A 27,594-nucleotide genomic window follows, 5' to 3' on the forward strand; every position below is an offset into this window, starting at 1 on the left:
ATTGTAGCCTGCGCATGCTACAATTATTCATCATTAATGATTTGGTTTTAAAGGGGGGCTTTTAAAATCTACTTTATACTGCAAGAATTTTCAAGATGCATTGCAACCAAAATATATTTTAAAATGTTTAAAAATCTCCAAAAACCATCTTGAAACAATAGAAGCAACAGATCAGGCAAATAAAGGAATGTTAGGGGATGGAAAAATCTGAGAATTTGGGTTTCCCACTTTCTTACGTGTGCTTTACCCCATTTCCACAGGGTGGTTTGCATGAACATTTGTACACATTTCTGGTGCCCCTTTCTCCTAGTAGACACACTAGTATTTTGGCAAGCCTAAAATAGAATGGAAACATTTTGGTTTTTCCTGAATGGAACACATCTTTTAATGCTACTTTCACCAAGATACACATTTTTGGCGATGCACTAATGACTCCCATTTTGTGTGCATTATTTGGCTGGAAAACTGCAGTGCCAAATTCGGAGATGCACGAATTTTCAGAGAGCTCTGTTTCGGTTTGCGAATCGGTCCGATTCTCTGGATCTATCTGAAGTTCTCTTCGGGGAAACTTCTCAAAGCAACACCTGAGGCTTCTGCATCTTCTACCAAGGTCCAGGGCCAGGCTTCACTCCCCCTTCTCCCGGGGATCACCTCGTGGCACCAGCTTCAGAACTATTGGGTTTTTTGGCACTAAGAAGGCTTCGTTGCTCATCTCCAGAGGAATCTGCAGCAGGATGAAAAGGAAAAGAGAGCACTTAGGAAACCATTAGACCCAGCTTAAGCACCAGCAAATCTTTACAGCAAGGAGGGGGGGTCCTGCTATGTTCCAGAAGTAGTTGGGCTCTAATTCCCTTCAGCCCCAGCTCCCATGGCCAATGGTTAGGGACCATGGGAAGTGGGGTCTAACAGCACCTGAGAGTCCTTCAGAGGAACCCACCCCTGATTTGTAGGATCACAGTCTTATGGTGTGAAGGGAATGTTAGGAAGAGCTTTCTGAAAGTAAGGGTCGCTCAGAAGGTGTCAGGAGTGCCTGCAGGAGCCAGGCCCTGCGACCAATAGGACTTTGCAGAACTGGGGCCTTCCTAAGTTTGTTCTGAAGAGGCAAGGCGCGGCCGCACAGGTGAGGCCCATTTGGTAACTCACAGCACTTGGTGGCAAGAGCTGGGAAGGGATATAGGGTCAGCATTTCCCTTTGGCTCTTTGCCACAGCAACACGTTCCCTGCCTTGCTGCGTTTGGCTTCTTGCTTCCTGATTCTTGAACCTCAGCTTCTTGTCTCCTTGCTTCTTGATCCTCGGACCCCTGATTTCGTGTCTCCTTGCTTCCTGACCCTCGGACTCTTGGCTTCCTGACGCCTGGCTTCTGGACTCCCGTTCCTGCTCCCACCCCGCCATCTTGCCCCCAGTCCTGACGACCCCTTCTGGGACTTTGATCACCCGTGAACCAGACCGTGACAGAAGGTGATGGGCTCTCCTTCTTTGGAGACATTGGAAGGCATAGTTAAGCTATGGATCGATGGAAGGAGGTGTTACCATAAAGAAGCAATGCAGAAGCAAGAAGAAGCAGCTAAGCCAGCTGCTGCTGGCTGGAAAGCCAGACAGGATGTTTGTGACTGTTGCCATGGCAAGAAAGGGGCAGTCTGTTCTCAGTATTGAGCACCGGATGTGAGCTCAGTGTGTGACATATGATCTGTACAGGATGTACATGGGTGGAGTTTGAGTTTCTCTCTGTTGTTCGAAGAGTGCAGACATCTTTATCTGTATGGCTGCTAAAGACAGAAATAAAGGCATGTAAATACACTTCTGTCTGTCTGATTCCCCTCCCTGGGGATATGCAGGGAGGAGGAGAAGCAGTGGTGTGTTTTTCTCACAGTCTGGGAAAAATCGCCGATACAGACCTCGTCCTGTTTAACCTGCCGGGAGTCGCGGGAGGGAGGTCAAAAGGAATTCAGTCGGTGCCTGGAAGACTGGCACATCCCTCTGACCGAGAAAGAATTCCAACAGGAGGTGATGGCCACCATCTTGGATCACTCTGAAAGAGGATTAGACAACCACAGGACGGAAAGTGGCAGGATCCCCAAGGACGTGCCCTGCGAGGAGCTGGCTTCAGGCACCAGGCCAGTTGGCAGACCAATTCTGCGTTACAAAGATGTCTGAAAACATGACATGAAGGTTGGCAATATCAACCCTGCCCCATAGGAATCCCTTGCAGAAGACCACAATGCCTGGAGACAGGCAGGCAGGCAACCAGAGGAGGAATGACCACTGGGAGGAGTGCAGAGAGAAGAAACTCCCATAACGAATTGGAGGGGAAATGTTTTACAGCACTTAAAAACAACAACAACACAGAGTCCTTTTGGTTGGGGATAATGCAGACGGAAATTCCCAGGTATCAAAAAAGGCTATTGGTGTAAGCTACAACTGAGGCTTGTTTTGTTAGCCCAAAAATGGAAAACTAAAGAAGAATGGCAACTTAAACTGATGGAATATGTGCAGTTTGTGGACCTAAAATATAGAATAAGAGAACAAGAAGAACATATGTTTAAAGGAGATTGGGAAGTGCTTATTGAATATATGGAGGAAAATTGTGTTTATTTGAAACGTGGGCAGCCTTAAGATAAATTCAACAGTGTAAATAAGTTTTGGTGGATGTACCGTATTTTTTGTTCCATAAAATGCACGAGACCATAAGGCGCACCTAGTTTTGGTAGGAGGAAAACAAGAAAAAAAAATATTCTGAATCCCAGAAGCCAGAACAGCAAGTGGGATCGCTGAGCAGCGATCCCTCTTGCTGTCCTGGCTTATGGGTTAGCGGCACGCAGCCTCTCCCGGGCAGCGGGATGAAGGCTCCCCTTGCCCAAAGAGGCTGCACGCGGCTAAGGCAGAAGCCAGGAGAGGTGCTTCGCTGAAGGGGCGCAGCGCCCCTTCAGTAAAGCAGGAGGAGGAACAGAAGGAGCCCCCTCTGTTCCTCCTCCGGCTTCGTAGGACAGGGGCATCGCTGAAGGGGCACTGTGCAGCTCTCCCTATCTGCACAGCGCCATTCGCTCCATAAGACACACTCACATTTCCCCTTACTTTTTAGGAGGAAAAAAGTGTGTATTATGGAGCGAAAAATACGGTAATAATGGAATACTGAATGGTTTCGTTTATATAAAATATGCATGGATTTATGTTTTGCAAAATGAATCACAGAAAGAGAAGAAGGGAAGTCATTGATATTTTAAGGTTGTTTAAATGAATATTCTAAAATGTAAAACAGAAAATTTAATAAAAATTATAGGGGGGAAGGTGCATTTGAGATACTATAATATGGAGGATGAATGACACCTTATTTAGAGATGAAGAGGTTTATAAAAAGGCCCAAAAAACTTTGAGAGACTACTTTGAAATAAATATGAACACTGATGTTGAAAAAAGAGTAATCTGGGACGCAAGTAAAGCTGTTATGAGAGGGTTCTTGATACAACAGAATGCGATAAAGAAGAGAAGCCAAAATGAGAAAAAAGATAAAATTTTGGAGAAAATAAAAGAAGGGGAAAAGAAACTGAGAGCAAAACCAAAGTTGCAAGAGATCCTGAGAGAAATAAAACTGTACCAAACACAATACATGGAACTGATGAATCAAGAAATAGAATGGAAAATAAAACAAATGAGACAAAAGACATTTGAATAGGCGAATAAATGCGGGAAACTTTTGGCTTGGCAAATGAGAAAAAGACAAAAATTAAATACCATTACAAATTTAGAAGTGGAAGGAAAAAACATACATAACCCAACTGAGATCAGAAACTGTTTCCAGAAGTACTTTAAACAATTATACTCACAAGGGCCACAGAAAGAAATGGACATAGAACGATTTTTAAAGACAAATGGATTACAAAAAATCTCTTGAGAAAGTAAATTGATGTTGAATTATAAAATATCAGAACAAGAAGTAGAAGGGGCCATTCAAAATATGCAATTGGGCAAGTCTCCAGGACCGGATGGGCTGACTTCCAGGTATTATAAATCTTTGAAGGAGTGTTTACTACAACCTTTGAAGGAAGTCTGCAATGAAATTTTGGAAGGGAAAAGGGCGCCAGAGTCGTGGAAAGAGGCATATATCACACTTATACCGAAAACAGAGACTGAAAAGACTCAACTTAAGAACTACCGCCCCATATCGTTACTAAATGTGGATTACAAAATTTTTGCTGACATTTTGGCTAAAAGATTGAAAAAAGTATTGATGGAAGAGATTCATAAAGACCAAGCGGGCTTTCTCCCGGGAAGGCATTTGTCTGATAACTTGAGGAATATAATTGATATTTTGGAAAAATTAGAAGTAAATATAAACACTAAAGCAGTTTTGATATTTGTGGATGCGGAGAAAGCTTTTGACAACATTTCTTGGAGTTTTATGAAAAAGAATCTACAGGGGATGGGGGTAGGGCAAGGTTTTGAAAATGGTATATGTGCAATATATTCTGAACAGAAAGCTAAATTAATTGTAAATAATGTGGTTACGGAAGAATTTAAGATAGAAAAAGGGACACGACAGGGGTGCCCAATTTCACCATTGCTTTTTATATCAGTCCTGGAGGTCCTGCTGAATATGATTAGAAGGGACCGGTTGGTTAAAGGTATACAGGTCGGAGCCAAACAGTACAAACTGAGAGCATTTGCAAATGACCTAATTTTGACGTTACAGGAGCCAGAATCTAGTACTAAAAGGGTTTTAGACCTAATTCAAGAATTTGGTCAAGTGGCAGGATTTAAATTGAACAAGTCAAAAACTAAGGTTTTAGAGAAAAATTTAACATCAATAGAAAAAGAAAGGTTTCAGAATGAGACTGGTTTGACCGTGGTTAAGAAATATTTGGGGATTAATATGACAGCAAAAAATGTGAACCTATTTAAAGACAATTATGAAAAATGTCGGACAGAAGTGAAAAAAGATCTAGAAAAATGGTCAAATTTGAAACTCTTCTTGTTGGGTCGCATTGCAGTTATAAAGATGAATGCATTGCCTAGAATGTTGTTTTTGTTTCAAACATTGCAGATTGTGGACAAGATGGATTGTTTCAAGAAGTGGCAGAAAGATATTTCTAGATTTGTCTGGCAGAGCAAGAAGCCCAGAATAAAATTTAAGATATTAACTGATGTATGTAAAGGAAAGGGGTGGATTTGCCCTGCCAGACCTCAAACTTTATTATGAATCAGCAGCATTCTGCTGGTTGAAAGACTGGCTGCTTCTTGAGAACACAGACATTTTGGACTTAGAAGGATTCAATAATGCTTTTGGGTGGCATGCATATTTGTGGTACGACAAGGTTAAAGTACATAAAGCTTTTAAAAACCATATTGTCAGGAAAGCATTGTTCCATGTTTGGATAAGATACAAAGACTTACTGGAAAATAAAACCCCAAGGTGGTTGTCACCAATGGAAGCGAAAGCTTTTAAAAGACTCAATATGGAGTCCAAATGGCCAAAATATTGGGAAATTTTGGAACAAGAGGGAGACAAATTGAAATTGCAGAGCTTTGAGAAACTAAAAAACAAAGTGCGAGACTGGCTTCATTATTATCAGATAATGGAGGCTTATAAATTGGACAAGAAAATTGGATTCCAGGTGGAAAAATCGAAATTAGAAACAGAATTGTTAGAACCCAAAACCAAGATTTTGTCAAAAATGTATAACTTGCTGCTGAAATGGAACACTCAGGATGAAACGGTGAAGTCTGTTATGATTAAGTGGGCACAGGATGTTGGACATAACATTATGTTTGCTGACTGGGAACAGTTATGGGCCACCAGTTTGAAATTTACGGCATGTAATACCTTGAGAGAGAATATTATGAAAATGATTTACAGGTGGTACATGACCCCAGTCAAGCTTGCAAAAATTTATCATTTGCCCGATAATAAATGTTGGAAATGTAAAGAGACTGAAGGTACATTCTTTCACCTTTGGTGGACGTGCCCAAGGATTAAGGCTTTCTGGGAAATTATCTATAATGAAATGAAAAAGGTATTTAAATATACCTTCCTTAAGAAACCAGAGGCCTTTCTTCTGGGCATGGTCGGCCAATTGGTGCCAAAGAAGGATAGAATTTTTTTTATGTATGCGACAACAGCAGCAAGAATACTCGTCGCAAAATATTGGAAGACACAAGATCTACCCACTCTGGAAGAATGGCAAATGAAGATGATCGACTATATGGGACTGGCAGAAATGACCGGCAGAATCCGAGACCAGGGAAAAGAGGCGGTGGAAGAAGACTGGATAAAGTTCAAAGACTATTTGCAGAAATATTGTAAAATTAAGGAATGTTAGAATGATGTTGGAGAGTAATTAAGTGGTTTTCAGCTGTAATGTTTAAGAGATAGGGAAAATAAGGATTTGAAATAATTAAAAGAATTAGTGGAGGATTTGCTGAACAAACAATTGGATTTGGAATATAAGAAAGGGAGGTGTGAGGAGGTCGGGAAAATAAGTTAAAAGAAAATAAGTGGATGGAAATTTTATGTGTTTTTAAAATTGTTTTTATTTCTGTATTTTTGTACTTTTGTATTTTTGTTGTTCCCTTTTTTCTTGTTTGTTTTATTTTTGAAAACTTTAATAAATATTTCTTTTTTTAAAAAAAAAAGAGATACTAAAATAAAGGAGATAACCTGCAATTTAGTAAGTGGGAAGGAAGGAAGGAAGGAAGGAAGGAAGGAAGGAAGGAAGGAAGGAAGGAAGGAAGGAAGGAAGGAAGGAAAATGGTCTAGTGCAGTGTTTCCCAACCGGTGTTCCGCGGCACACTAGTGTGCTGCGAGACGTTGCCTGGTGTGCCGTGGGAGGGAGGCGGGCGAGTCGGGCGGCGAGAGGCGGGGCGGCGGCGAGCACACGCGGGGCGGCGAGCGAGCGAGCTCCCACATCCCATCGCCGCTCGCTTCGGTCGGCCGCCCCGTGCTCCGCGCTGGTGTTGGCCAGCCTTGCGCACCCGGGGGATCTCCCCCCGAGAGCGCAAGGCTTGCGGGCGGAAGCCGGCAGCACGGAGCACGGGGCGCCCTTTGGAAGCCGCCCCGTGCTCCGCACTGGTGTTGGCCAGCCTTGCGCACCTGGGGGATCTCCCCCCCCCGTGAGCGAAAGGCTTGCGGGCGGAAGCCGGCAGCACGGAGCACGGGGCGCCCTTCGGAGGCCATTCCGTGCTCCGCGCTGGTGTTGGCCAGCCTTGCGCACCCGGGGGATCTCCCCCCGGGAGCGCAAGGCTTGTGGGCGGCAGCTGGCAGCGCGGAGCACGGGGCGCCCTTCGGAGGACGCCCCGTGCTCCGCGCTCGTGTTGGCAAGCCTTGCGCACCCAGGGGGCGCGTGGGGCGCCCTGAAACAGAGGGTTCCCCATGCTGCGGACTGTAGCCTGCCGCCCGACGCGCGGGGCGCCCTGAAGCAGAGCGCCCCTCGCGCCAGGCAGACATGGGCCAGCCCCACAAGCTCGGGGGACAGCGGGGAGGCGCAGCACCGCCATCCCACTGTTCCCTGACCTGGTTTTTTTTGGGGGGGAAATAAAGGAAAAAAAAAATTCCTTTATTTCCCCCCCCCAAAAAAGTAGGTGCGTCCTATGGGACGGAGCGTCCTATGGGACGAAAAATATGGTACTTACTATTTCATAATAAAGTAATTATAAAATACTTTCTTTGTGTTTATTTGATGCCTATTAAAGAGAGTTACTTTATATATAGTCAATATAGGCACAGAGTTAATTTTTAAAACATTTTCTAATGGTGGTGTGCCTCGAGATTTTTTTCATGAAACAAGTGTGCCTTTGCCCAAAAAAGGTTGGGAAACACTGGTCTAGGGCATCTGCAGCAGTACAACCGGACACCTTCATCCGCCCTGACTGCAATACAGCATGTCTCTCCTGTATCAGTCTCTACAGCCTCAGCAGGCGCTGTGACTCTTCAGCGGTTTGACTTCACCCCCCAAGGCACACTCCTCCATTGTCTCCCGAGACAGACGGATGCCAACCAACAAAACAAAATGATGGCCGGAGAGCTACTGATGGCCACCAGCCATGGTGGCTCTGCGCCATCTCCACAGTTGGTTGCAGCCATGCTTCTGAATAGCAGCTGATGGAAACCACAGGAGAGGGAAATGGTCTTGTGCTCGAATCCTGCATGCTGGCTTCCCACAGACAACCCTGTGAGAACAGGATGCTGGACTAGATGGGTGACTGGCCTGATCCAGCTGAATCTTATGTTCTTATGTCACCCAGTGAGTTTTTGCGGCTGAGTGGAGATTCAAACCCTGCCCTCCCAGGTCACCCAAGCCCTAGTCCATCACTCTAACCACTACACCAGGGGTTCCAAACCTTTTTGATGTGACAAGCTCCAAGCTCAAATTAACCTAATACGGTGGCCCAACATTTTATTGTCACTTGAATTTGGATCTCTGGCCTTCAACAGTACTCAGTTTCATGCAGTTTAACTGCAATGTTTGCCTGTTTTTAACTTACTCGAGGCATCCAGACAAAACATTCGTCAGCATTCCTATTAATATAGAATTGGTTGAACAATTCACTGCGCTTACAAAGTTATCCCCTCTTGTTTATGGAAATGTAATAACAGCAACCTTCCAATGGCAGGATACTGCTTTATAAGCTGTACAAATGCATTCTGCAAATGGATGGTTATGCAAGCAGAGATAAAGCAGTATAAATACTTTTTATACTTGTATTCATGCTAAAGTCCATCAATTTTGGCAAGATTCCATGGGATGACTGACCTCATGTTTTGCCAAGGAGGAGGACAATGTGGAGTTCAGTGGTTGTCAGACATGGTCTCAGATCATCGTCGATGCATAGAGTGAAGACATTATTTCTTCTTTCGACACAGCAAACTTTAAATTGCCCTCAGCTTATCTATTAAATAATCCCAGTGGCAGATGCGGTGATGGGTCTGATTCTGCACCAGAGTTGCAAAGACTTCCACGGGTGCTGCTTTCAGCACCTGTGCATCAGTGGCGAGCTGTAATAGCCGCTCCAAACAACTCCCCGTGTGAGCACCGTGTGGCAAACTCTCCCTGGATGTGCCACCAGAGAGCAGTTCCCAAGTGCGGAAACGTAAGACTCAGGCCTTTCTAAAATTCGGTAAATGTGGTTTTTAAATAAATCCATACAATTTTGAATTGTTATAACACCCGTTCTCCCCAGCTTGCAGTTTTATCTATTTTGGAAGAAGCTGGTCTTAATATACTGTACTTAACTATAATATACTTAATATACTGTACTTAGTTTCATTTTTTTAATAGATATTGGAGCCACAGTGGCTCATTTCTGGAGACATCCAAATGGAGCCAACATTTCTTTTTGGTTTTCCTTGATAAGTTGACCAGTTTCCAGGGGGCAATGTGAAGAAGATAGATTCACAGAGGTTTGGTTTGATTTCATTATTTATGTCAATAAAGAAAAATGTGGTCTATCGCCTCCCTCAGCTTATCAACAGGTTTAATTGATTCAATAATATATTATATTATTCGTCTTTAAGACTCATCCCACCCGTGACAATAATGGGTTTTATTTCATTCTCTGTTTAAAGGTATACTCAGCCTTTTATTTTTATTCTAGCAGCCTGGTGCACATTTGTGCTTTTGTTGTTAGCCCAAAGAAATAATATTTTTTTTAAAAAAGCAGCAGAGCATTGTAATACTCCAATAAAACAAAAAGTTGCAAAAGGCATTCATCATAGGATTAAAAGCAGTCATTATTTGGGGTTTAATGACAGAGCCAGTGATAAACTTTGCACAGGCTGCAGGTTACAGCATAGGGGCAGGGCAGAGGAAGGGGGTGCGGTGGGGTCGGGTCACCCTGGGTGTCACCACTGAGGGGGGTGACAAAATGTCAGGTGGCACTCACTGTGGGGCCTGCAGCATACCTGAGCCATGTGTCTCTCCTGAAAGTGACACAGTGGCTTGGGCTCCCACAGGCTCCACGCTGCCCCAAACGGTCCTTGTGCCACCTCCCCCTCGGCTATAGGGCGGCAGAGTGGGAGGAGTCAGGAAGACTCCTTGTAGGCCCCACAGAGTATCCTGCCCTGGCTGGCCCTGCCCATGGGCGTAAGGCGTGCATGTCACCCCAGGCGCCCAATCGGCTTGCTCCGCCGCTGCATAGCAGTTGGAAAACACAAGTGGCAGAGTTTCTTAAGTGCAGGATCCCCTACAGTCGCCCCAGGCAAAGACAATGTCCATCTTGCTCCTTTTCCCAAATTGCATTATACAGTCATACCTTAGGTTACAGACGCTTTGAGTTGTGGGATTTCCGGTTGCGCAATGCGCCGAACCCGGAAGTATCAGAACGGGTTACTTCTGGGTTCTGGTGCTTGCACATGTGCAGAAGCGCTTAATTGTGCTTTGTGCATGTGCACAAGCGCCGAACCGCAACCCGCGTGTGCGCAGACGCGGCACTGCGGGTTGCGGATGCTGTGGGTTGTGGACGTGCTTCCCGCACGGATCATGTTCGCAACCTGAGCATCCACTGTAGTCCCTGTTACGTTATGGCCAGCCACTTCTCTGAAGGAAAAGGCTCTTGCATAACAGGAGAAGATGGAGGAGATCAGGACAGGATCAGGAAAACATTCCCCTCCCTTTCCACGCACACACAGAGGTGCGCCAGACATCCAGCTTCCTCACCGGCGTTTCATTGCAGACCTTGAAGGAGAAATGCTGCATGAGGATTGCAATTGCCACCTTCATCGTGACGAGGGCAAAGCGCATTCCCAGGCAGTTCCGGGGACCAGCTCCAAAGGGCAGGTACGTGTAGGGATCTATTTTCTCCTTGTTATCTTTGCTGAACCTGGTTGCGTTCACAAAGACAAGAAAAATGGAGGCTGGATAAGGGACCGGAAAGGGCAGATCTCAGATGTCAAAGAGAAAAACTACCAGACTTTTAGAAGACATCTGAAGGCAGCCTTGTTTAGGGAAGCTTTTAATGCTTAATAGGTTATTGTATTTTAATATTCTGTTGGTAGCCACCCAGAGTGGCTGGGGAAACTCAGCCAGATGGGCGGGGTATAAATACATTTTGGAGGTCCCAGGCCACAAGGTGGTTAGACTGGTCTCAACTAGGGCCAGGGCCTTTTCAGTACTGGCCCTGACTTGATGGAACGCTCTGTCACAAGAGACTAGGGCCCTGTGGGACTTGACATCTTTCCGCAGGGCCTGCAAGACAGAGCTGTTCCGCCTGGCCTTTGGTTTGAACTCAGTCTGACCCTTATGTTTCCCTCTCCTTATGGTTTTGATCTATGGGCTACTTTTAAAATGAGGCTGCATTTTAAATTATATTTTAACCTGTATTTTAAATTGTTTTCCCCCTTCCCTATTACATTTTTATTGTAATTTTACTGATGTTAGCCATCCTGAGCCCGGCTCTGGCCGGGGAGGGCAAGGTATATAAAATAATAATAATAATAATAATAATAATAATAATAATAATAATAATAATAAATATTTTACATTCAGGTGTGAATCAGCATTGGCATGAATGTGCTTCCTATTTTTCACTTTTTCCTTTCAGGGCAGGGCTGTTACCTCTCAGGTCTGAACTCTTCGGGTTCCGGCCAGTATTCAGGGTCCCGATGAAGCGTGTAGGGTGGGATCATCACCAATGTGCCTTTCGGGATAGTGACGCCATTTATTTCGACATCTTTCTTGCAGAGCCTTTCGAGCCTCCCTCCGAAAGGATACAGCCTTTGCGTTTCGCTCAGGACCATGTCAAGATACTCCAGTTGCATGATGGCATCGTACGTGAGAGGAGCCTTCGGGGTGATTCAAGGAGGAAGGTTAGTTGTACCCAGTGGGCTCCATCTTTCTGCAGTTCTTGGGGAAAGCAGGGGAGCCCAGATGCAGAGACCATCAGAAGGAAAGCTCTTGGCAGCCTTATTCTAAGATTTCTGTCCATGAATGGGGAAAACTCTTGCGGTTATATCCAACACAGGTGGAAGGAAGCTAATCCAAATGATCTTTCTTTTTTAAACAACTCAAAACCTATCTCCTATACTCCTGCTCTAGAGGGTAGAATTTGAACCAATGGCTTCAGGTGTCAGGAGCTGGTCTGGATCGGAAGATTAGGGAATGCAATTGCAGGGAGATCAGCTCCTAAAAGAAGAGGAGGAATACCCCCCCCCCCCGCTTCCAGCATTTCCAGAAGCAGAGAGACAGGTGGACACAGAAGCTGCACAGCTGAGAGAGGAACTACCCAGCTATGAAATAGTAGCTAAGCAACCAGAAGGGAGGGAGCAGCTGGGTGATACATCACTCAAGAGTAGGGGAGAACCCCTTCCGTCCCCCTGAACTCGGAGGTCTGAGCGTGTCAGAGAACAAAGGAGACACAGCGGAGGAGAGACATTCCATTGGTGTGTTTCATGCTGCGGAAGTGGGGAGGAGTCAGAGTTGGCAACTGATATCTTTGCGGAGGGTTGCCTGTTTGTGCTTGCAGCATAATGCTGTAATAAAAGGACTACACAGTGGTACCTTGGTTTGCAAACATCTTCGTTCTCAAATGCCAAAAACCCAGCAGTAAGTATTCCGGTTTTCGAACGTTTTTCAGAAGCCGAACATCCAATGCGGCTGTCGGCTATTGTTTCTGGGGCGCCTGCACCAATCAGAAGCTGCACCTTGGTTTTCGAACATTTCTGAAGTCAAGCGGACTTCCAGAATGGATTAAGTTTGACGCTTTTGTTTTTGCTGTTTATTTTGCATTTTTGTTTTTGAGGCTTTTTCAGTTAATTTGTTTTTGTGACTGTGTGGAACCCAGTTCAGGTGATTGATTGACTGCTTGACTGCGGAAATGGATAAAAGCCCCCCATCCAAACAATGACTATCATCAGCGCAGATAAGGGGGGTGTTATTTTTATCATCTACAATATTGTCTTATTTATTTTATAGTATAGCACGTTGATTATTGCTTTCATTTTATGGATCAATGGTCTCATTAGACAATAAAATTCATGTTTTAGGGGTTTTTTTTAAAAAGTCTGGAACGAATTCATTCATTTTACATTACTCACTATGGGAAAGCAAGCCTTGGTTTTGGAACGCTTTGGTTTTGGAACTGACTTCCGGAACGGATTAAGTTTGAGAACCAAGGTACTACTGTAGATCTAACAAATGCTGGTTAATTCTGATTGCTGAGTTACCAAAAGGGAGAGGGGAACTCCCATACTTGACATCAGGTTACAAGAAAAAAGATTCCGACTCAACATCTGGAAGAACTTTCTGATAGTAAGAGCTGTTCAACAATGGGAGGTTTTGGACTCTCCCTCCTTAGAGGTTTTTAAGCAGAGGTTGGATGGGCATCTGCCAGGGATGCTATAGTTGAGTTTCCTGTATTGTAGGGGGTGGACTAGATGCCCCAGGGGGGTTCCTTCAACTCTATAATTCTACAATTCCATACCCCCAAAACCTTCTCCATTGAATCCAGACTCACCTTTGCAACCTGCACATTCTCACCTTGTTGGGCAGGATCTTATCTACCTCAGCTTGAAGCTTCTGCTGGACATCTGGGTGAATGGCTAAAAAGTAGGCCGTATAACCCAAGGAGTTACTGTTGGTTTCATATCCACCAAAGACAAAGGTGAAGGCTTGGGCCAGGATTTCATCATCGGTCAAGCCTGCAAACAAACAAAGGCCAGAAAGATGAAGCAGAAACTATAACTAATCTAGACTGTTTCCATGCACAATTCAAAGTGTTGGTGCTGACCTTTAAAGCCCTAAACAGCCTCGGTCCTATATACATAAGGGAGCATCTCCACCCCCATCATCCAATCCGGACACAGAGGTCCAGCTCTGAGGGCCTTCTGGCAGTTCCCTCACTGCAAGAAGGGAACCAGGCAGGGGGCCTTCTCAGTAGTGGCACCCACCCTCAGGAACACCCTCCCATCAGATGTCAAGGAGATAAAGAATTAAACAGCCTTTCGAAGGCAGCCCTAAAGGCAGCCCTGTATTGGGAAGTTTCAAATATTTGACACTTAGTTGTGTTTTCAGACTATGTTTGAAGCCACCCAGAGTGGCTGGCGAAGCCCTATCAGGTGGGCAGGGTATAAATATTATTATTATTATTATTATTATTATTATTATTATTATTATTATTAGCCCCAATAATACAGCACATACACTAGGTGGGGAAATGATCTGCATTGGTAATGTCAGGGACCATGCTGAGGAGGTCTGGACTGAGGAGGAATGGTGGGAGCCTCCCCCTGATCAGGATCCTGAATCTTCCCAGGAGCAGGACAGTATAGATTTGGAACAATGGTTTGCAGAGGGACATAGTTCAGAAGGCAGAAGCTGGGAAATACTGGATGGGGAACAGCTAGGAGAAGAAACACTGGGGAAGAGAGAGTTAACAAATTCACTGTCTCTGGAAGGCATTCAGCTGCTCAGCTCAAGGTCAAGAAGAGGTGATAAGGTGGCAGCACAGAAAGCACAGTGGTTGCAAGATCTGGTTACAAGACGCGGTAGTGATTAGGGAGGAAGTGGGTGGGACCCTTAATTGGGAGCACCGCCATCCCTAGGAAATGGATTCTTTGTTCTCTCGCTGTGATCATTAAAGTTTTTAACTGGTAAAAAGACCCCTTTTCCTTTGTTCTGCTTATCTACTGCCAATGGGGGGGGGGGGAGGACACTGATTCCCTGAAGTCTGGGAATGAGCGCCATGCACTGAGCCTCTTGGCTTTGTTTGCTTTGGACATTCTGCCAACCTGGATCAGAACTTCATCCCTAAATCACAAAAGGGCCTTTTCAGTCCTGGCTCCCCATCTGTGGAATGCCCTCCCCGGTGAGATCTGCTTGGCACCTTCACTGACATCTTTGGGGCTTGTTGCCCTTCGGTTTCAGAGACCTCGAAGTTACACTGAATTGACTCCCAGGAGTGGCATTACCTTTATAGGAGGGATCCGAGCCGTTGCTCTGGTGCTCGCTGTTGGACTTCTGGGAGTTGATCATCAGCTGCAGGAAATCCACCCGGCCCTAAGCATAGAAACAAATAAAACAGCAGAGAAAGGAAGCTGAGGAAAGACCCCCACAGACCAAGATGGTTTGCTCCCCCAAGTTTCTTAAAGGGCTAAATGCAGCCCTGAGAGTCGGCTGCCTTTGCCCTTAAGGACATTGGCTGTTTGGTGATCTTGCTGTTATTAGGCAGAACAGGACATACTGAGGGGGCAAAAGAGTCAAATCGTTAGGTTGTTTTGTTTAGAAAATATGTGCTGGTCCCGAGGGTTAACCGTGCGGCGAGGTCCGAGTTCAGTCCGAGGTTGAGGGTGCGATATGGAGGCTGTCCATCAAAACTGAAGCTGGGTCCAAGGCAGGGAGTCGGGTGAGGTCAGGAACTCTGGCAGAAGAGCAGGACAGGGTGCAGGCAGGAATAGGCTACAAACAATGTTGCTCCCACAACCTGGGACTGGGGCTGGCCAGCTTTTATCTGCCCCAAGGCATAGTGCAGCCCCAGTCCACAGGTGACTCGCCTCTCCTGGCCTGGAGGCGAGCACTCCTCCTGCGGGAACTTAGTTCCCTCTACCTCTCTGCCCTGAGCCTCTGCAGCTCAGGAGAGGCTGGAGGGTTACCAGACCCAGAGGCAACCTCACCTTCCCCTGACAGGGCTGGGAGTGGAGCACCTGCAGGCAATGGGTCCTCCATCACCTCCGGAGCCAGAGCAGACTCAGCTGGTGCCTGCACCTGAGGATCCAGCACAGGTGAGGACCCTTCAGGCTCAAGCCCCAGCCCTGGCTCAGCTGGTTCTGGAGGCAGGGAATCCTGTGCAGGCTGGGATCCCTCAGGTTCAGCCTCCGAGTCCAAATCCCAGGCCATCACAAAATAGCAATGAAGCAGCACAGAAGATGTGAGTCTTGAGGGATCTTTGGGTGAATAATTTCGTCCCCTCCAAGGAAAGTTCGTTCTGGTGTGAAAATTTTGTGTGAATTTTTCACCCTCAAAATTCAGTGCGGTCTGAACGCTTACCCCCTGGCCTTCTTTCTCCCGTGTCGCCTTTATTTTCGCAAATGACCTCTCAAAGAAGTTCATAGCTTCTGGGTTGAAGAAAGTGATTTTCATTAAGTTGAGGAGAGAAACCACGAACGGGAACACAACTGCAAGAAGCAGACATTCACAGTGAACAGGGAGCAAAACATCAGACAGACAGACATAGTTCTGTAGAAATCCATGAGTAAACTTTGGTTTATTTGCTCTGGGGGTCAGTGATTGTAAGCCTTAATAGCATGTGGTCAGTGCCCAAACACATTGTGAATCCCAGGGTTACAGATCCATAATGCGCATCACCGAATCGGTGGCACATGCCCTTCTGGCCTGCACTCTTTATAAAGACTTGAGGAATGAGTTTTCCACCCCTCTTTTATTGTTGCCCAACCACTGACACCGTGTCCTTTCTCTTGGCAGATCAAGATGAGCAGGTGACAACAAAGGTTGCAAGGTTTTTAGCTGGGGCAATCAGAATCAGATCCACTATTTGACTATTGATTCAAAACCCTAAAATGTATTTTATATAATCGACTTATTATTTCTTTTTTATATACTGTATATATAATAATTTTATTGGTTTTTACATTTTTTTCAAACATAACATCACTGTTGTATTCAGGTAGGTAGCCATGTTGGTCTGACACAGTTGAAATAAATTTTTAAAAAATTATAATTGTCCAGTAGCACCTTAGAGACCAACTATGTTTGTTCTGGGAATAGGCTAGAAGTGTGCATACACACGAAAGCTTATACCCAGAACAAACTTAGTTGGTCTCTAAGGTGCTACTGGACAAAATTTTAATCACTGTTGTATAATAGAATAAAAGACATTTGGCTATATAAGCTTGAGACTTCCCTCCCCCTCGGCTGATGATTTTCAGACTTATTCTCTAATCCTGCATTTGGTTATATTTTTTTAAATTATTATTATTAAATCAAATCCTTTTGTGAATAAATTATAAATTACTCTTAATAATAAATGATAATTTTATCCTTACAAAACTTCTCATAACCCTACTAGCGATGTCAATTGTTGACAGTTGCCTTTCAAGTACAACATCTCGCTGGCTCGGTCGCCCCCAAACTCGTGGCACAGAGCCGCCCGCAGCAGAAGAGCCTGCCGTGGCACTCCGACCGACGGGTGGGCTCTTCCCCAGACTCGACTCTCGGGCCCCAGACTCTGGGCCTGGTGCCCCTGAGAGCCCGGTGCCCGGGTGCCCCACACCCCTAGCGCCTATGGGTAAGACGGCCCTGTTCATTGATGCTTCATGCAAGGGCTGTTTAAACCACAGCCAGCAGATCTAAAAACTGAACTTCATGGGATGACCAGAGAGATTTGATTACAGATATGGGAGAAGGTGTTGAATCTGAGGATGGTGAATTGGAACTATCTTTGATTAAACAGGGAGGTTCTGTGGATGATGAACGATCTTTGCTTAAATATGGAAAATCAGGAGATGTTGGCAAGGCAGATTTGCAGTTGTCTGAAGAGCTGGACCTGATGAAGGAATCTGCTGCAAAGTCAGAAGGAGAGTTGACGATGTTTCAATGCATGGTCTCTCGTGCTTAACATGCTTTCAAAGAAGAGATGAGCGGAATAATAAATATGCAAATAGAGAAAGCAACTCACCTACTGGAGTTTAGACTGATAAAGGACTGGAAGAAAAGGAGGGAGAAGGAAACACGAGGATCAAATACGATTTAAGGAAAATGCAGCGGGCAGATAAATATGGATTTACTAAGATTTGTTGGAACCCCTGAAGAGAACTTGTCACAAGGAACTGGAGAAAGATTAATGTGGGACACACAATGATAACAATAAATGAAGTGTTATATTGGACTTTTTGAGTGGCAGAAAGATGAATTCTGGTGGCCTGGGAGGGAAGTTTGTGGAAACACCATCTAGCGGAATAAGAGAAAGCTGGATATCAATGGCAGCTAGAAACTATTCTGGAATGCATACGCTAAATGCTTAGAATAATTATATGCATAACTGGTAGATAGAGAAGCAGAAGTACCTCTTCTTTCTTCCTCTTTTTTATTTTTTAAGATCTTTAGTTATTTATAGTTCTCTGTTAATATTATTCATATGTATTTTTTGATCTCTGAAGATTTAAATTCAGGATAAATGAAAATACATACAGAGAGGTGATTGAGAGGAGGAGGAGAAGGAACCTGTGAGAGAGGCAGGACAGAGTCATAGAATCATAGAATCACAGAATCATAGAGTTGGAAGAGACCACAAGGGCCATCGAGTCCAACCCCCTGCCAAGCAGGAAACACCATCAGAGCACTCCTGGCATATGGTTGTCAAGCCTCTGCTTAAAGACCTCCAAAGAACGAGACTCCACCACACTCCTTGGCAGCAAATTCCACTGTCGAACAGCTCTTACTGTCAGGAAGTTCTTCCTAATGTTTAGGTGGAATCTTTTTTCTTGTAGTTTGGAACCATTGCTCCGTGTCCGCTTCTCTGGAGCAGCAGAAAACAACCTTTCTCCCTCCTCTATGTGACATCCTTTTATATATTTGAACATGGCTATCATATCACCCCTTAACCTCCTCTTCTCCAGGCTAAACATGCCCAGCTCCCTTAGCCGTTCCTCATAAGGCATCGTTTCCAGGCCTTTGACCATCTTGGTTGCCCTCCTCTGGACACGTTCCAGTTTGTCAGTGTCCTTCTTGAACTGTGGTGCCCAGAACTGGACACAGTACTCCAGGTGAGGTCTGACCAGAGCAGAATACAGTGGCACTATTACTTCCCTTGATCTAGATGCTATACTCCTATGGCTTTTCTCAGGCCGTGAGACTGAGCATGAGGGAAGTTCTCCCAGGTGAGATCCGAGAGGATTCACTTCTATGTATGTGGATTGAAAATTAAGATATAACAGAGGGCTGGGGGGGGGCTGCCATCAGCTCAGAGGCGAGAGGTGGAAGGGTAGCTGGGTTACAGGGAGCCTCCAAAGATCGTGAGGAGCAGCACTTCCTCCGCGGAGGAGGGAATCCCCGCCTCTAGTGGGGAAGGGGCGCAGGGCTCGGAGGATGCAAGAGAGAGCCAAGACACCGCGCATGAGCAAAGCAGGGGGGGAGGCAGGTCCCCCTTTACCCACGCCCTCTCTGCGCAGTAGGTTTACGCTCAGAGAGGGGAGACATCGGATGGGGGTCAAGAGACTACTCTGCAGGGGAAAGTTTAAGGACCGCCCTCTCTCAGATTCTGCTAGTGACTGAGCAAGACATGGAATTGAGGCGTTCTGCACTGTAAATGTTTTTGCACCAATAATAAAGCCTTTGAAAAGACCAGTGGGGATCTTGCCTGTTCGCTCTCGAGCAACCACGCCAGTAGGCATAATTATATATGCCTTTGTGCTTGTTATTTTATTTCTCTTCTTATTTTCCTCTTTCTCTCTTTCTGTCCTTTTTTTCTCCTTTATTCTTCTTCTTTGTAATTATTATTATTATTATTATTATTATTATTATTATTATTATTATACTAGTTGGGAGCTGGGTTTTTATTGTATTATAATGAAATTGATATAAAAAGGAAATCTGTAGCCAACTTACATGCTAAAAGTATATGTAGATTAAAGGAAAACTTGGTGAGTTTCTTGATCTCCTTGACAAAAGGGTCATCAGGGTTGTTCATAGAGTCAAGGTCCACACCAAACGAAGTGCTGGTGACGACATCCATGCTGTAGGCTCCAAAGACGCTGGGAAGTGAACAGAGCAGCCAAATCAGGCTCTCGGGTGTGTTAAATAACAAACGATTTAAAGGAGGAGACCACCCCTGCCCGAAGGCTTATCAGAATGGAAGTTGCAGGAATGCATGGCATGCCTGATGGTGTTCGCAGAGTAAAGAGTCCAGATTCCTCATGTCCAAGGAAGGAGGATGTCGAGTGTTATGAGAATTATAAGGTCTAAGATATAAAATAAATGTTCATAAATGGACCAGGCAAACACATACACAAATATATAAATCACATGTCAGAAACAGTATAGGGAAACAGTCCTAAAGCCATATTGACTCTTTCAGTGACCTCAAATATTCCTCTGCAGTTTGGATGCAAATAGGAAAAGCCTCCCCATTGTCTCTGTGCTCACAAATCCTGCCTTAGGGGCACATTTGGGTATGAATAGGGTGAGCCTGTGACCTGGACTCAGGAATTAAGTATTTATCATCACAAAAGGATGGTCAGGCTGTGCAGGTAAACCCATCAACAGGTTTCCTGCCAGACAGGATTCTGCTGTAGACCACCCCCCTGTGATGTATTTCTGCTGGGGACCACCTCTTTCTGTGATGTATATATGATGTATTGTGGGGGGTGGTCTTGAGCTACAGGGTGGCAATTTCAAAAGTCTGTATAAGAGCTTGCACACCATTGTTCTGGGTTCCTCCTCCTTCCTGTTGCAACACTTAATGAAGATCAGGCTTACCAGCTGCTTTGGTTCTCAATATTCTCTGGTTGACCTCTGTTATTTTCTCCTACCAATCGAGAACCTACATAAGGACTCTGTACGGGCTCTTGGGTACCCCATAAGGGGGGAAAAGCAGTTTTTTCTGATAACATCTAGCTTTGGTCCCATGAACATCTTATTGAACGGATACTTTTAGCATGAATTTACGAGCTTTTACCACCTAATGGCTCCTCAATTTGTTAACCCAATCTGATCTGGATTTACCCCCAAGACAGGCCACGTTGTCATGGGAGGATAGAAGAGGGCTCTGTTTTTGACGGCAGCCTTCCCTGGCCCCAAGTGACTTACTCCTTCGCAACCAGAAGCTCATCCTTTTCCACTTTCTTCTGAACGTTCTGGATCAGAACCTCCCCGTAGTGTCTGATGATGGGAAACATCTGGAATACAATAAATGATGGGGATCTTTCAAGGTGCTGTGAAGGAACTGGAAGCAGCTGCACAGAAGCCTGTGGGGTCGCAGAAAAGTCTCCATTCAAGGATGAAGAGGAAAAAAGAGGGGCAAATTCGACAGAAGATCAACCCAAGTGGTTTGAGGCAAAGTCTCCCAGCTCCAAACAGAAAATTCAGAGAGGAAGGAAATACAAGATTGGCAGGATGCACTGAGTACCTGGAGAAATGGTGCAATGTTGAAACATCACTTTAAAACAAAACAAATGCCAGTCGTCTCATTTCGTGACAATGTGAAATGGGCTGATTTAAACCCATTCTTGCTAACAACATAATTGGATCATGATATGCACCAGTTTCGGACTGAATAGCTTCTGTGAATTGTGCTGGAATTATAAGGACCATACAGACCAGTGTTGAATATTTGAGTTTTTCAAGGCTCAGTATGTTTTTCTTTTCTTTTTTTACCTCCTTTAGCTTTCCACTGGTGAAGGTTGGAGAGAGCACAGTGCGAATCCTCTTCCATTGTTCGTCCTTCACCATCGTGATGGCAGACTCAAACAGCCCACCTAAACCTACATTCTACAGGGAAGCAAGAAAGCAGGAAGTGAGGTGGTTTCAAAACAATGAGTCAGCTTTTGAACCCATGGCAGACCCCAAACCTGGGATTTCAGTGAGAGCCAGGAGGGACTCGTGAACTCAATGAACATGGAGTACAGTGGTGACAGGGTGACTAAGGACTCGGTCACACTTCCCTCTGCTCCATACTTCCTAGGCCCAAGTCCAGGCTTCCCAGGTCCGTTTTCAAGCATTGCTGTCGTTGTTTTCAACCTGATGCTTTCCCTGGGAAAACCCACATTTTGCCGCTGAGTCAGAGCAAACTGGATTGCTGTTTGCTTCTGATTCATTGGTAGAACATAGGTTTTCCTGGAGAAAGCACCAAGACAACACACACACACACACACACACACACAGAGAGAGAGAGAGAGAGAGAGAGAGAGAGAGAGAGAGAGAGAGAGACATGGAAAATCTGGACCAGTGCCTAGAAACAGGGCACAAAATTTATTGTGTATTTTTTTATTGTTTGTTTATTTAATTATTTCCCGCCTTCTGCTCTAAGGTCTCAGGGCAGGTTACAGCATTCAAACACAATATGAAAAACAATTTAAAACAGCTTGCAACCATAAACAATAAGCTGGGCCCTTCAAACGTACATGGGGGAGATGCTCTTTGTACTTTTATAATCTGAAGTACTTGAAGTGGGATAAAGAAGACAGGAGAGTTTGGGTTTGATCCCACTTCAAGCACTGCTGAATTCTGAGTCCAGGTGTGCTTAATAAACACACTAATTTAATTGTGAATAGTCTGTCTTAACTGAATTATGGATAATGTTGTTGTCGTCCTAATCCTATTCAAACAAAAGGCCCGTTTTGAAATGCCTATGCTGCTTGTAAATTTAAGGACATGTTATACTAAAGATGACAGGAAAGAAGGGTGAATGAGCCCTAAGTTCACACTTAGGAGATGTCTTCATCTACCTGCCACATTACCTGATTACTGTCTTCTAAAGCAACTACTCTATTCCGAACTTAAAAATGGAAAGAGTAATGCTGGTGGTCAACAAAAGAGGTTTAAAGACTCTCTCAAGGCAAATCTTTAAAAATGTAGTATAAACACTGACAACTGGGAAACACTGGCCTGCGAGCGCTCCAGTTGGAGAACAGCCTTTACCAAAGGTGTCCTGGGCTTTGAAGACACTCGAACTCAGGACACAAGGGAGAAACGTGCTAAGAGGAAGGTACGCTTGGCAAACCCTCACCGTGATCAACTCCCACCCGGAAACGAATGTCCCCACTGTGGAAGGGCGTGTGGATCCAGAATTGGCCTCCTCAGTCACTTACGGACTCACTGTTAAGGCCGTGTTCATGGAAGACAATCTTACTCGGCTAGGAGGGATCGCTGAAGAAGAAGACATTACCCAGTCCTTCCCAATTTAGCATTCCCAATTTAGTGGCATGAAGAACCTGCCCTTCTCCCGCTCTCCTGTCGCATCGCTTAAGACATGAGCCCTTACCCGGCGGTTGGTGAAGGTAGAGTAGCATTCTTTCACGAGGACAGTTTTAATGATGACGGGATCCATCGTGGCTAATATAGGCTGCCGGCCATCATAAAACCTGGATGAAGAGTCAGGAAGAGAAGAAGGCACATCCTACCAGAATTATATTTTGAAAAGCCAAGTGTGTTGCCCTGAGCTACGGGTCACGTTCCCTGCCCTGGCGCCCTCCATATGTGTTGGACTACATCTCCCATCACCCCATGTTGACAAGGACTGATGGCAACTGTAGTCCCAACGGTGCCTGATAAGTGGAGGCGGACTAAGGGCTTGTTCCTGCTTTTCCCATGGCTAGAATGCAGGGCTCTGCATGGTTTCCTGCATGAGACATGCTTTCTAGACATGATAGGGATGTGGGTGGCACTGTGGTCTAAACCACTGAGCTTCTTGGGCTTGCCGATCAGAAGGTTGGTGGTTCAAATCCCCGTGACAGGGTGAGCTCCCGTTGCTCTGTCCCTGCTCCTGCCAACCTAGCAGTTCGAAAGCATGCCAGGGCAAATAGATAGAAAAATTCCTGCGGCAGGAAGGTAAACAGTGTTTCTGTGCACTCTGGCTTCTGTCATGGTGTCCTGTTGCGCCAGAAGCAATTTAGTCATGCTGGCCATATGACCCAGAAAGCTGTCTGTGGACAAACGCCAGCTCCCTCGGCCTGAAAGCGGAGATGAGTGCCGCAACCCCATTTGACTGGACTTAACCACCCAGGGGTCCTTTACCTTACCTTTACCTTTTATCTCTAGACATGAGTCAGAGCAGTTTTCCCCTTGCCCTACTCCGTTCCCAGGGAAGACCCACTCTTCAACTCTAAATCAGAACGAACAGCAATCTGGACAAAACCCAATTGCTATTTGCTCCGACTGAGCACTGAAGAGCTGGAGGCAACAGAAAGGAAACCCTAAAAAGGTGGGGCAGTCAGGAGAGTCTCTGGCTACCAGAATGTTCACTGTTTATGGCAAGCTTTTGAGATCCCAGAGACATCCAGTTGCAGATTAAGGTTTCTGTTTCAGAATATTTCCTCCTTGGGATCAAACAATGGGGTTTGGGATGCCCTGAAAAATACAAGCTGGTCAGAATCAGAAATTTTCCTTTTTTTTTTCCTTTCCTTTCTCTCTCTCTCTCTCTTTTCCTTTCAGTTTGTGTTTTTATTTGGATTAGCTTTTTTAAAATCCTTTATAGAAAGATATTGGATATTTGATACTAACCTCTGCATTTTCATTCAAACTTATATAAAATCTGTTGGAGGGGAAAAGGAAAAGAAATACAAGCAGGCCATAAAAGGTCACTTACCCCCAGTTCCTCCCATATTTCTGAAAGCACTCTGTGTCAAAGTTCATAAACCCCTGCGGAAAAACATTTCAGAAATTAAGAACAGCCTTTCTGGGCCAGAAGAAGACCCAATTTATGGAGCACCCCTGATCCCTAGAGGGAGGAGCAGACAGGGGTCTTGGCAAACCTCTTAAGCAGGGCAGAAATGTCCCCAGACACTCACCTTACGATACGACAAGAGAGTTCCAATGAAAGGCAATGGCCTCGGACCTGGAATGCCCAGATTTCGGAAATGGCTGTATGGCCAAATTCCATATCTGTTTTTTAATGAAACGAGAGAGAGAGATGCAAATCTGGCAGATGATCATTGACAGCAGCAGAGCATAAAAAGTTGTTAAGGGTTCCGTGGGGAAACCTGGCAGGTTGTTGTACCTCATAAAGGTGTTGGAATTCCTGCTCCATGATTGCAGTCATGGGATTGTTGTCTATCACATGAAGGTATATGTTTTGACTCCACAGAGTGGGAAGTGACGGAGACAGGATGTTTGTGTTCTGTGAAGTGGGACTATTGTCCTTTGTTCTTTTCCTCTTTGCTGTCTGATGATAGAGAGAGAGGGAGCCATATTGCAGTGCTCCGTGTGTGTTTATATTTAAATAAAGTGGATTAGCCAAAATGCTGAGTTGCTGAGGTCTGTTACGCAACTGCGCAAACTCTGCGGATCCCTAAGTGTGCCGGTGTCGGTTGGCATCGGTTGCTGTGATGTTCGGGCTGAAGAAAGCTTATGAAGCTCCCGAACGCTCGACCAGGAGGGAGGGAACATGCCAGTCGGGCATGTGTCTCTGCCAGGGTCCTACTCGAGTGTAGGCTGAACTCCTGACAAAAGGCACCTCCTGCTAAACACACCTGCACACAGAGCTAACCTTTTGGGGGTGGCAGGACAGGGCTCAAAAGGAGAGCCCTGCAGGTGCATTGATGCCTTCCAGCTGTTCTTGCCTCCTGGCCAAAGGATGCAATTGCAGGTGGTTTGAGCTGGGACGCCTTCTGGTCCCAGTGGTCAGGTGACCTGCTTAGCATCCACAAGGTCCCAGGTTCAGTCCTTGGCATCTCCTGGGAACCTTGCTTGGGCTGGTTCCATGTTTGAGGTGGTCCTCCTCAGCTGGATCCCCCAGGAGGCTCCATGGACATAACACACACACACACACACACACACACACACACACACACCCCAATTCATTTTGGGGGTCAGAAATGGTGCTGGCAGTTTCATATCAACAACAACATCAACATCATCATCATCATCATCAACAACAACAACTATTTGTTCCCTGCCCATCTGACAGGATTGCCCCAGCCACTCTGGGTGGCTTCCAGCTTATATAAAAACATAATAGAACATTGCAGATTAAACACCCTGTGTCTACTCAGGAGTAAGCCCCGTTGAGCCCATGCCTACCCTGGACTCAGGGAAGTGCATCTAGGACTGCTGCCAAAGCTTAAGGAACTCCCTTTTGAGTAAACTCACTTAGGATTGCATTGCAAAGGGGAGTGAAAAATGCATGGAACTTTTCCTTCCTAAGGTTGCCTTGCGTTTTAGACTCTTCTGCATTCTACCATCTCCTGTGGCTTTTGGAATAAGCAATGGATTAAAATGTCCCTGTTCTCCTCCTAACAGTCAGGAAACAGCCCAACAGGAGGAAGATGAGAGAGGAATGCAACCTGATTTTTAACTGCTACATGACTTTGGAAGCAAGCAAGAAAGAAAACCCAAACTGTTGTCTAGCATTTATTCTTTTTAAGGCTTGTTCTTGCTTTAATCCTTTGTAAACTGGTCAAGTCGCACCTATTTGCTGGAAGACCTTCCTGGATAAAGGGATTGTGGAGAGAACCTTCCTTAAATTTGAAGGAATATCCTTGCAGTTCAGAGACTGGCATCTCTTATGGCTTTCAGGAGAAGCAACGGACTTAAGATCCCCCACCCCCTTCTCCTTTTCACAATTAGAAAACAGCCCAAGAGGAAGACAAGAGAGTGGTACATACAGCATGAAAAGCCCCAGAAGGACAATGAGAAGGGACCATGTCTCAGTGGAGAAGCTTGGAAGGAGATTCATCTTCTTGGCCCTTGGCGTCTCTCTGCCTCTGGCTTTGATGGAAGATTCTATTCTCTTTCTGCTTGATCCGTGCTGGAGCTCAAAGGGCGAAAATAATTTCACAATATCGCTGGCGATCTGTTTGTCTTCACTGCGATTACTGGGCCAAGCTTGATATGAAAAGAGGTGGGGTGAGGATTCCTTGTCCTGGATGGGGAAAGGCTGGAGAGGCTGCGTTGCCATGGGTCCTTTCTTATATAACAGCATTTTGTGCCAACCTCTTCAGAGGGCGCAATCTGCCTGTGCAATGTCTCTGGTGAAAACCGGGAAGAGAGCTGGGCCTGCAAAGGGAGGAAGGGCTGAAAAAAGTGAAGCCAGGATGCTCTGCTGTGTCCAATTCCTGCACTGTCGCCCCCAAAGCCTGCAATTTCGTGGCACATTCCTCCCCCTCCTAGGCCTCATTCCTGCCGCTTGCCAGGAATATCTTAGCTAATGCAGAACAACAAACCCCTGTGTTGCAAACTTAACACAACAAACAACACAAGCAACACAAAGACCAGTATACTAGATAGCACTGTAGTTCTTATTGCAAAATATACATGATGTAGTACAACAAAAACAAAATGTGTACACTTGTAAATTCTCTAATAGATTTGAAAACAAATGAACACATGTCTGTCAATCTTTGAAAGTCCGTAAAAGTATAATAAGTCTATGGTTGAAGCAAAGTAATAGTTGCTATCCTATGGGCTGAGCAGTAAAACTTTTTAGGCGTTTGTGGTGCCAAAGTAGTAAGTGAATAACAATGTAGACAGTGATCCCGGATAATCTTACTGTTTCGCTGGAATCTTCTTCAGCACAACTACAAAAGAATTCAAATATGAAACAATGACCTGTGTACATGAAAGCTATATAAACTTCACACATTACAACCCATATGCTACAACTACAATAAGAAGGACAAAGGTACATACCCCATAGATTAGAAAAATGCACATATGGTCTCTAGATGAACACAAAATTCAACAATGTCTCCTCTTTAAATACCTTGGTATCACTTTCCAAGCTACATCTAGCTGGTTTGCCCACTTCAAGACTGTAGCCCTTCTAACACGTAGGACAACTGGTGCTCTGCTCAGCTTTTTTTATTCGAGGGGTGGGCAACTGGTGACCCCGGCACTAAAAACTTTTGTTGGAAAAGTGATTCCACAGATGTTATACGGAGTAGAACTCTGGGGATGGAATCAGAAGCTGTTAGAACGGCTTGAAATCTTCCAAAATTTTTA

General features: G+C 45.2%; 1 protein-coding gene across 2 annotated transcripts; it reads right to left on the bottom strand.

The window, feature by feature from the left end:
• Positions 1 to 354: 354 nt before the first annotated feature.
• LOC309329157 (cytochrome P450 3A12-like) lies at positions 355 to 26,595 on the bottom strand. Of its 2 annotated transcripts, none has more exons than XM_081839774.1 (13): positions 26,259 to 26,595; positions 24,444 to 24,537; positions 24,242 to 24,294; positions 22,919 to 23,018; positions 21,313 to 21,426; positions 20,746 to 20,834; positions 19,546 to 19,691; positions 15,970 to 16,097; positions 14,895 to 14,982; positions 13,465 to 13,625; positions 11,545 to 11,771; positions 10,705 to 10,810; positions 355 to 724 (listed from the first exon to the last, which is right to left on the bottom strand). In XM_081839774.1, the coding sequence occupies exons 1-13, from the start codon at positions 26,573 to 26,575 to the stop codon at positions 626 to 628; spliced, it is 1,722 nt and encodes a 573-aa protein (XP_081695900.1). In that variant the 5' UTR covers positions 26,576 to 26,595; the 3' UTR covers positions 355 to 625. The 2 variants fall into 2 exon arrangements, with proteins under 2 accessions (XP_081695900.1, XP_081695899.1); XM_081839773.1 differs by having other exon boundaries at positions 10,648 to 10,810; positions 26,259 to 26,589.
• Between the last annotated feature and the right edge of the window lie 999 nt (positions 26,596 to 27,594).

Source organism: Podarcis erhardii (assembly GCF_964252035.2).
Source record: "Podarcis erhardii genome assembly, chromosome: 14".
In the NCBI taxonomy this organism is placed as follows: domain Eukaryota; kingdom Metazoa; phylum Chordata; class Lepidosauria; order Squamata; family Lacertidae; genus Podarcis; species Podarcis erhardii.

Coding starts and splice junctions, on each gene's coding strand:
- LOC309329157 (XM_081839773.1), bottom strand. CDS start 26,575: ATGCTGTTATATAAGAAAGGACCCATGGCAACGCAGCCTCTCCAGCCT. Junction 20,835..21,312: donor CCAGTGGAAAGCTAAAGGAG/GTAAAAAAAGAA, acceptor ATTGTATTCCAG/ATGTTTCCCATCATCAGACA. Junction 725..10,647: donor AGGTCTGCAATGAAACGCCG/GTGAGGAAGCTG, acceptor ATCCTGCTGCAG/ATTCCTCTGGAGATGAGCAA.